This window comes from Athene cunicularia, assembly GCF_003259725.1.
Source record: "Athene cunicularia isolate RWA chromosome 15 unlocalized genomic scaffold, athCun1 chr15_part1, whole genome shotgun sequence".
NCBI lineage: Eukaryota > Metazoa > Chordata > Aves > Strigiformes > Strigidae > Athene > Athene cunicularia.
This window is the reverse complement of record NW_020799121.1, coordinates 2,356,926-2,368,112: the sequence shown is the minus strand read 5'-3', so window position 1 is coordinate 2,368,112 and position 11,187 is coordinate 2,356,926. Positions and strand designations below refer to the sequence as shown.

Here is an 11,187-nt window from a genome sequence, read left to right as displayed (position 1 = left end):
CCACCCACCTCTCTGCTAATGGAAATCAGGTAGCTTCCCACCAGACAATTTATTAAAACATTTCTTTACCTTTCCTCAGAGAAAGTTTTTCCTCATGCTTAACCTATTTTTGCTTTGCTCCAGTTTAGGTTCATTACATACTGGTTGCAGAGAAAAGATTGTTCTTTTTCTCCTTTTATGTCTCTGAAGACTGTTACGCTGTCTCTCCTTCAAATTTCTCTTCTCTAGACTAAACAACCTCAATTCTTTCCATCTTTTCCTGTAGATCCTGTTTGCAAAATCTATAATCACTCTCACTGCACTTTTCTGGACTCTATCCAATTTGTCCACATCTTTAAGTGTTCAAGACTGGACAAGGTACTACATCCACATTTTCACTAGTATGGGCAGAACTGAAGTATTATTTACGTGCCTCAGACTAATTCAGTTTATGTATCCCATTTACTGAACTGTATGACACATTTTTCCAATCCATTTCTCTCATTTTTCAAGGTCTTTTAAAATGGTGTATGATGTAATATAAAGGAATCCTTTCATTGTTCACTGGAGAGGCACCCCTCTGATACAATTTCATATTGCCCTCAAACAATAGCAGAGATCAAACAGAAACTGTGATGCCAGATTGGGCAGTATGAAAACTTTTTAGATATTAATAGTTTCTAAATATTCTAAAATAGAATACCTTTGTGATAATGTAAAAGTTTAAAAGGGATCTGAAAAATGTAAAAATACAATAGCACACTAAAATATGCATCAATAACTCAATGTCAATTATTATTTAGAAGTCTTGCTTCAGGTTAGTTACTAATAAGCTTTTTGCTTGTTTTAACTATCAGTTGCCTTGAAAAACACTATTCAGAATTAAGTTAAATCTCACATTCTATACTATTAGCAGTCAATATTAAACACTTTGATTGTCTTCATATACAGGCACTGTTCATGGACAAGTGAATCCAGATGAGTACTTCCCTGGCAATGAAGCCAATGATGATTAGTTTTCTTTGGCTTTGCATCAATATTGATCCCCCTGATGTGACAGAAATATCTAATACAGGCTAAACTAGCTTGGTAGCTCCCTGGACCTGTTATGCTATGACAAGACTTCTTTGTCCCCATATGGTTGCACAGTCTCACAGAAACCTGTAGGAACTTCACGTCTTCCACACTTGAATTGCTCTGTGAAGTTTGGTAAGCACTAAGCAACAAAAGTACAAGTTCAAGCAGAAGAAGGTTGTCCAGCGGCGAGTCGTCTCTAATGATTTTGCTAATGTGACTCAAGTCAGAGAATCTTTTGTGAACTGAGTACTCAATTCCAAATAATAGTCATTTGCAAGGGACAAAACATGCCAGTACTTGTGAAGTTGTTATTAATGAAGGTTACAAGGAGAGGCTGAAAGAGCTGGGGGAGGAACCTTATCAATGTATACAAATACCTGACAGGGAGGACAGAGAGGATATAACCAGTGGTATCCAAGTAAAAGGCTAAGAGGAGATGGACATAAATTGAAATACAGGAAATTCCCTTTAAACATGAGTAATTTTTCCTGTGAAGATGCTCAGCCATTGGAACAGGTTGCCCAGAGAGGCTGTGGAGTCTCTGACCTTGGAGATATTCAAAACCTGACTGGACAATGTCTTGAGCAACCTGCTGTACATGACCCTGCTTTGAGCAGAAGGGTTGGATAAAACCATCTCCAGGGGTCCCTTCCTATCTCAACTATTTTGTAACTCTGTTCGTAACTGACAAGTCTGTAAAGAGCAAGTTCAAAAGACAACCTAAACAGAAAAAAAAAAATAGTTGTAAACATGCCTTCAAAACATTATTTGAGGGGGGAAAGAAAAATCACTGTATTTCTTTTTTCTGTATGAGGTGGTTTTTTTTTCATCTTATATATCTCAGGAGATTGCACTCAGACATTTGACTCCTCTGTTCCTCAGTTCTCATTTTAAATCACAGTCCTGAATTTTTTACAGGATAATCACACTTCTTTCAACTAATCTTAAGCTCTTGTCTGTACTCCAAATGATGACAGGTTATAGATATTTATTTTCATTCCTGAGAAGCAACAGGATATACATATTCATTTCAATGGAGCAAGATATTAAGGATCTAGTACCATATATACCAAACATTCAGATGGCTTCTGAGATTAGAACTAGAATGGATCCAAACACTTGAAAGGGGAATACTCTAGCCAGACACAACACATAACTTACAAATATTCAGCACTGTTTGCCACCTGCATGTGATGTAAGCCTATGTCAGACCTTATCTGGGAAGCCCAGCAACTTCTTACCAGTTCCAGAGACTTGTTTCTTGTGAATGGCCCTTAGTTAAAACCCAACTGTGTTGAGCAAAAAGAGTAGCTAGCATTTGCAAATGTTTATTATACCAACATGAATGCTTAGTTAAGTGCCATATTTCTATCTCTTTACAAAAAGAGCTTACACACTCTTGTACATTCACTGTACTCTTGTACCACAACGAATCAAAACCCTCCTCCCATCCCAACAGAAGAAAACAAACGTAAACACTTCATAAACACTGGTAAAATCTGTCTAAAAGATGGTCAGAATCTAGTCCCTCGGGTATTTGCATTACTGCACAAAGATAATGCAGTTATAGAAAACAGAGCTTAACTGAATTCACAAGGTTTTGTTTAAAGATGTGTCTTCTTCAGGGGTGCTTAAAGCACTGGCTTTCATTTGCAACAGACCTACAGAAAAAGTCCTCCTAACTTTCAGTCTATTCCCTGTCTTTAATCTGCTACTGTTCACATAATTACCCTCACTTATGAGCTATGCAAAAATGAAAGACTGACTCCAGCCTCCTAAGTTTATTGCTTACCCATAACGGCCTGCTCTGGAGAAGTGGGTGGAGTGAGTGGCATCCCACAGGTACTAGCAGGATCTTTCACACTTCCAAGCCCCTGCTGTCCCACATTTATATGGCCTCCAGTATTGGCAGTGTTCTGTGACATGGGGATGTCACTCTGGGAGATGAGAACAAAGGCTGAAGGATATACCATCCTTACACCACCTACAAAGAAATGGAAGAATAAAAGCCATAAAAATACCTGACAGTATTCAGCAACCCTAGCTACTTCAACTTGGGTTTAATGTCAATTAGACAAAACTTATTATTCAAAAATAAAGAGCGAAGGAATTTCACATACTAACATACATCTAACCCTTTACAACCAGTACAGAGCTGAAACAAGTAGCTTGATACTGTGAATAATAGCATGTGGGATAGAGGGAGTACAGAAGCTTGAGGCAAGATAACTAGTCAGATGTTCCAGTGTCAAGAGAGCTACAAGAGAAGATAGGAAAATTATAATGGCTGTTTCTGATTAATTAGGGGTTTTTTTTAAATCATGTGGAGGAAAATAATCCTTCAGGCAGAATACTGAAACTTACCAACAATGACTTCAACTGCCACAGGGAAATCATTGTCATATCCCAACTCTTCTTCCTCTTTCATGCCTTCTTTTTTCTTCAGCACCATAGGATAAAAATACTGCCATTCCTCCATCAGTTTACGAGTTGCTGGGTCTGACATCTTATAGGACTGGCCCGTGAGTGTACCATTTAAACCGTAGGGGCTCACCAAAACTGCAAAGAAAGAAACAACAGTCCCTACAGTATTTCTATTTCAACTAGGCATCAGCCAGTCTCTGGCTCGACTCACTGTTCCATCTGCATGCTGATTTAAGGATCTGTCTTCAGGGGAAAGCTACTGCAAAATCAGGTGAGGATGTGAATTTAAAGCTACGTTACACTGCATCAGCTTCCTGTACAGCCATCCCTACTGACCTAAAAATGGACCTTTTACAGTTTAGTTTAATAATTTCCACAGTGAACTACTCTAAGATTACTGAAACAGCACTCACTCTGGCCAAGGGATGAACATACCTGGAAGTAATACAGGACAGATATTCAACAATGGGGTTTTTACCAGGAAAATATGGTACTAGAGACTTCTCAGCATTAAAAAGGGTAGAGGTAACAATATATGAAGATGATTACAATCAATGGTAAGTAAGGAGAACTAGCTGCTCAACAAGTATTTCCATTCACACTCAATTTTGCTTTCACCCGTATTTGATTTGAGTCATGAACACAGCTCACCGAAATAAAACCTTCTATGATTCAAGTGTCTGAGCCTCTGTCAAAACTTCACATTTAGAAACAAAACATTTTTCAGTAAAGCTTCAATAATTTAACATCTCTATAAATGCTCATTTGGTAAGTCTCTGGGTGTTTGTTTACTGTATATTTAATTTTATAAAGATGTCTTGCCTTAATTTCTTTGAAATTATAATTTTAAACTGTAGTAAAGACAGTATAACTCAACCACTCAAATATTCTTAGTATTTTTTGATGTAAAGCGTTGCACCACTATTGCATCATGAATTTCATGAGCCATTAACTTAATTCTGTAAAACTCTAATTTTTTACACAGGCAGTCACAGATACTTCAATTTTCTTCATTGTTTCTGATCCATTTTCACACACATACCCTTTTTTTTTAAAGAAAAAAAACCCAAATTGTTGGCAATCTATGAATGAGAAGTACTCCTAAATTAGTTAACCTTGGTATTTGAGTTCATGTAGCATTGAAGTTATAGATTTGAGGCCACTGACCCAGACACCATGAAAGAAAATCAAATCAGTGCACTCACTCTCTTAAATAATGTCTTTTTAAACAAAAATTATTAATTTGTTATTTACTATATGCACATACCTTTAAAAACAATGTTAATGAATTCAAAGCTCTGGAAAATTCCCATACCATTTATGACTGGCTGTAGTGTTGAAGTTCTAACAACATCTTCCCTTATATCTATAACTTCCTGAATAGAAATTTAACCTGTTTGAAGAGTTACTTAATCTTACTTTACTCACCTCTGAAGACAACATCACCAGGAGCAAAGTCTCTGCCACACAAAGTTCCAAACCTAGCTGACTTACCTTGGAATGGTGATGGTGAGGACTGGGCCATATGGATATGCTCTTCGTTGATCAGGTAGATTGGCTGGTGTTGAGCAATCTCCACACTTGTGCACACATTGCTTTCCCCGTGAAGAAAGAATGTGAAGGCACACGACAAATGTTCACTGGAGGAAGGGCGAGACAAACAAGAAACAGATATATTGGCATGTTAATAAACTCACAGGAGGCAGTGACTCCATAGTCTTAGAGGCCTAATATGTACTCTTCTGCTTTGTCACTTGTGGCTACTGAATACAGGTTCATAGACTGAATGATAAACATATATGACAGAATGTCAGTGTTGGCAAAGATCTGTTTTCCTACTTATGTCAATTAATAAGATTACAAACAAATGGGATTTTAACCATGATTCAAGAAGTAAAAAGAGAAGTCTTCAGAAATTCTTCAAAATTCACTCTGTAATGGGTTCTAGCAGAAAAGGAATAAAAGAGGAATAGGAAAGATGTTTGTCTAACACCTCATATGAGCATCTCCATTAAAGAAAATAGAAGCAAGTTACATGCTCCAAAAAGTTGACAATGGTCTAAGATGAACCATGGATTTGCCACCGACAATTAAACTTAATTTGAAATAAATGGTATTCAAAATATGCCCACTTTATTCTACCCATAGAATGACCTCCCATCATAGAGAACTATTTGCTTAAATATTCCTTGCCACAAAGCCACAAGAAAAAGCAAAACAAAACACATTGCATGCTTTTTATCATCATTTTAATCAACTAAAAATTTACAGAGCTGAAGTGGTAATTATGCAGTAATTTTTCTGTCCAATACAATAGCTGCACATAGTTTTATAGCTGTTGGCTTTGGCACTGCGCCAGCTGTAATGTAACCAGTATTTTAAAGACAGCTCCTAACTACCTTCACCAAAAAGAAATAACACAGGCAGCTATAACAATTTCACTATAGTATTTATGTCAACCAACTGCTCTGTGACTGTCAGATATTTTTAAACCAAGACACTGATAGCCTAGAATAGGAAATTGTTTTAATCTCACTCTATCTCACAACGATTCTACACATTGTTTAGAACAACTTTCCGTCCTGTACTAGAAGTTACTCTTCTGTGAGCTTCAAATACCACCACACAAAACACCCGAAGAAAATGGTCAGCTGAGAAAAGGTTTCTTAAACACTAGATATCAACTAAAGTTCCATGGGTTATCATCCTTTATTCAGAGTACTTTGTAGTGACAATTCCATGAAACAGGTTTCATGAGATTTCCCTTTTCACAAGGGAAACAAATTTCCCTATTCTTCAGTGTTGCAGAAGTAAATTCATCAGTAGCTGGGGGGAGGAAATGGGACATGGAACAAATGAGATCATAGATTCCATGTATTTCTACCCAGTTATCTTACCCCAAGAAAAAAAAAAAATCAAATCATGTTAAAAAAAAAAAAAAAGGACATACAAGAATTACAAAAATAAAAGCAAAGCCCAATTCTTTAATCAAAATCCATTAGTTTCCTTACATAGGATGAGAGTCCTTAATATAAAAAAGGTCTTGATAAATAAAAAATAATGAGAAATGTGGTCTAAGATCAAGCAGGGATAATCTCTGCAAAGAGTTCAGCACGCAGCAGGTCAGCCTTCCTAAAGCAGAGAGTAAAGCTATTTGTAAAGTAATCATTTTCAACTCCTGTCTTTAGGATATTACACAGAAATCCTCCTGGTTCTGCAAGCTTCCTACAGTGTTTGACTGTGAAAGTCTTGCTTGTCTTCTATTGAACTGAAGAAAAAAAATAGCCTTCTGGGACCACACAGGGACTCTTTCAAGTCTCTTGCAAAGTGGTCTGGCATGAACAAATCATGTGCAATCTTATGCAACATTCACAACTATCTATAAACACTGTGAGAATAAGAAATAGACAAAATCAGAGTTTAAAAGACAAAAGACTCATTTGTTTTTTCAGGGAAGGGAATGCATGCCACTAACTTTTTCAACTGAGAATCAGCTAATATCAATATTAGTCATTAAGTTAATGAAATTAAATAGCCTCGGCCTAAAAGTGTATACAATTAATTACAGGAAAAAAGATGTACAAATACAGTATTAGCCCATTTTACTTTCCTGCAAGTATGACAGAGTAAAGAATAATCGTAATGAATATTACTACTCATGACCAGCTATTACTACTTGATTAGTGAAAGATGGATCATATCTAGCACTGGATCCAAAGTAAATCATGCTCAGCTGTAGAAATCTCAGTCACTCAAGGATTCCTGTTCTTCAGAGCACAGTTATCAAGTCCTTATGGTACGCAGCACTCTCTGCCAAGCAAGCAAGCCTCCAGCTGGCCGGTGCACGTCCAGCGTTAAGCTTTCTTTCCTGCTCCCTCCTTAGGCCTTCCTCCTTGGGGGGGATCTTACAGGGCTTTGCAAGAGAAGAAACAGTTACACAGATTTTATGCTCCCTCTGGTGCCAGAGTCATTGCTATAAGCCTAGCTTTCAAGACAAAAAAAAAATAAAGATCAAGGCCTAGGGACTTCCTATACTCCTAATAAGCTTCTGGCAGATTCTGAGTAAAATGTTTACTTTAGTAACAAATATGAATTTTATTTCCAGAAAATAGCGTCAGCACACCCTGTGACGTACCCCACTCAGGCATGTACATCCCAGCCTCCTGACATTCCCGCCGTTAGCACACTTCACACAATTCCATAAATACCAAGCTGCAGAAATCACTCTCGCTACAAATGTGAGGCAGACCTCTGAATAAAATTCAAGTAGAAGAAAACTTACCAAGCTAAAAACATGCAGCCTTCAGTAGCAGACCGAGCACTAGGGCTTTACTTTTTAATAACCATTCAGCTATAGCTCTACAGTATACATCAAGACCTACATACTTCAAACTGAAGTTCTAAAATACATGAATTGTTCAGGATCTCACTGGAGTCTTCCAACAGTGTTTTATCAACATCCAGTTTTCCTAACAGATCTACTACTCTTTGTCCTAACAAAAGCACCATAAAAAAGTGAAAGACAACATGCAGATCAGACTAGAGTTTCTAAAAACGCTCAGCACCATATTCACTGATTTTATTTTATTTAAATTTATTTCAACCTAGTTCAAAAACTGAAGCTGACAGGCTTCTGAGAATCCACTCTACTATCTCTCCAGGTTATTAAACTTACTCATTTCTGTACTCCTTCTTATCTCTCTGACATTCAAAATTTCAGAAACCACCAGAGAAGCATGTGAAATGGCTTCCAAACTCTTTCCTCTACAGTCTGTTGGAATACCTTGAGCTGTCAGTTTATACCTGTTCAGAACAAGTACAATAATAAAAATACCACCCATTTTGAATAGCTGCAGTATACATTTACTTTGCATGTATTAATAAATTACACAAGGAACAAAACTAGCTTCAGAATCATCTTTCTGAGCCTGTACTGCTACCCTGAGGAAAAGGGAGAAGGGACAAAGACTCTGTAGGTGAAAAGGTGAAAGCAAGGTGACCATCCTGAACAAGCCACGAGACATTCCTGATCCTTATCAGGGCAGTACAATGTGCCATATATTCCCTAGAATAAGTTCCAAATCAGAAACCTGAATCAGACTGAAGCATCTAATGCTTTTTTTTTTTTTTTTTTAAAAGAAAAAAAAAAAAAAAAAAAAAAAAAAAAAAAAAAAATTATTTATGCCTTGGGAGTAGTGTATAGTGAAACTGCTTAGGCATGTACCCACAAACTTAGCATGAAATATACTTCAGATAAATTAATTTAGCTACCTACCATTTAGGGTTTGAGGTTTTTAATTTCATCCTTTCCTTGTTTTTTGTTTTGTTTTGTTTTTTCCCCCGGCAAACAAACAGTGCCACCAGAGACAGTGGTAGCTGCAGCAGTTCTCCATCAGGAAATTTCAACACAAACTTAAGTAAGACCTACTCTTTTCATGCTGTTCTATAAAAATAAGAAACATTTAAAAAGAATGCAAATCTGTAACGTGACTCTCATCACCCTATGCAGGAATTCTCTTTTGTACAGGTACCTTTTCATAAACCTTTCTTTCCTGTGACTGATGGCTGCCTCAGTTAGGATGTCATCTTCCCAAACAGAATATATACAACATGTATAGAATATATGTTATTTCCAACTACAGCTGCATTAATGCTGAGGTCTGAAAAATGCTGAGCCCTCTGGTCTTGAGCCAGCAGAACACTTGAGCATATACTTTCAAGAATATTTCCACTATATTCACTGACACTTATGTGCTAAAATTAATGTTTAAATAAAAAGCTGCTATTAACAGAAACACAGAGAAAACAAACAAAAAAATCACTTCCCAATTACATAGTGACAAATATTCTACACCATTTCCCTTAATTTTATTTTAAATCTGTTCTTGTGTTTAGATCCTTACCTTTTATGAGCAAAGAAAATGATAAGGAAAAGCCCCCCAAAAGAAACAGCAATGTCATATAATCTTTTGTAACCAAAGAGAAGATCTATGTCCTTCTCCTAACTATTGCAGGTATTCTTCTTCCCCCATAACACAGAAAAGTCTTCAAATAAAGAGTACTTACATTAATCAAACCTTCAATTTGGTACCTAATCACCTGCAACTGATATCAACTGTCTTTCCGATGTTTCCCCTGGGATCTTCATTACCTTAAATAACCTCATACCTAAAAATGTAGCCAAACACCTTGTCAGTGTAATATTTAGGACCTCCCATAATCTTTATGAATGCCAATCCTTCAGTCACTATGAATGACTTAAAGGAAATACCCTGATATTTACTTGTGTATAAAAATCGGATGGGGATTACGAAAACATGACCATGCTTAAACTACACATGAGTGACAGAGAAAGGAGAATATCTGATGGATTTACATATTTTTTCCATTTGTTAGTGTGTTTATATAAATACCCCATGGAAACTGCACTAGCCTGCATTCAAACTTTAAAGAGATTACTTCCATACAAATAATCTCGATGAAGAAAAGATCAAGGTATTGCAATTTATAACTGAGTTTTTAATGTATGCACTAAATGTATGTCTGTGCATGAACTCGAATTGTACCTCATATTTCAAAAGACCTCATTTTGGATGACAAATGTGGAAATCAATTACTTCAAGGAAATAATAATAAAAAATGCCAATAACAATTACTTTGGGATCAGGGCGGGGCATGGCACCCCAAGAAGAATATACCAAAAAGAAAAACATCACCTTATTTTTCCTTATTAGAGGGATATTCCAAAATTAGTTTTATGACATGGATTTTATCAGTATTATTTTAATGTTTTGAAATAATTCACTGAAAAGTGCTTTTATATTTTGAAAAGCACTAGCTGCTGTGCAGCATAGTTTCTAAACTAGGTTTCATCCCAAACCTACTTACACACCCAGAAAATGCAATGGGAAAAAGATGACAATACTGACACTAACGGTTACTTAGAAGAATGTAGTGCAAACTCGAGAATTGGTATCTGTAAACATTTGTCCCATTTTTAGAAGAATTTCAAGGATGAGATTTTTTTTAACACTTACTTCTCTACAGATGAGCTCAAGCTCCTTTCCCTGCCACCAAGCTGCTGGCAATCTCTTGTTCATCTCCATTAGTTTATAAGCAATTGTCCAGAAAGCCACTGATTGTGTACAATTAATTACATTTTATGACCAATAAATTATATTGCTGTTCTAATTCTCCTCAAAATTAGGGTTGGGATCCAAAAGCCCTCAACTCACAGTTAGCACCAAATAGCTTTATCAAGTCTGATCTCAGAAAAGAGGCAGCAGTAATCCACGTGCATTAGGAAAAGGGACGGTCATACCAATGAGACTAACCACTTGTTCAACATGGCCTATAAAAAATAGGGTGTGAAAAGGCTCTGCACAGGTTTGGAACATAAAAGTAAGTGAGAACATAATAAAATAATTTCCTTTAAATGTCTAAAGCAACAGGACAGTTAGTGCCAGGTCAACGTGACGGTCTAGACAGGAGGTGGCAGCAGCTGGACACACCTACCGTCAACAACACTCTTGAGCAGGTGGAAGTAGATTAATAGCCTGGTACAAAAATTACATCTTTTAAAATAATCTGGAAATAAATATCCTCAGTGAAGTTTGAATTTGAATAAGCTTCCACAACCACCACAGACTGGATGTAAGTGGAGGAGAGAGGAAAGACCTTCTGCTTTGACTTTAGAGAAGTCAGCCC

The 11,187-nt window shown here is 36.7% G+C and overlaps 1 protein-coding gene across 1 annotated transcript in view; it reads right to left on the bottom strand.

The window, feature by feature from the left end:
* Positions 1-11,187, bottom strand: part of MED13L (mediator complex subunit 13 like) — a 200,075-nt gene that overhangs the window by 51,823 nt on the left and 137,065 nt on the right. The window contains exons 5-7 of the mRNA XM_026859606.1: positions 4,975-5,120; positions 3,421-3,615; positions 2,849-3,040 (exon numbers count right to left, since the gene is read on the bottom strand). Of these exons, the coding sequence (XP_026715407.1) occupies positions 2,849-3,040; positions 3,421-3,615; positions 4,975-5,120 (533 nt within the window). The remainder of the gene's footprint in view (positions 1-2,848; positions 3,041-3,420; positions 3,616-4,974; positions 5,121-11,187) is intronic.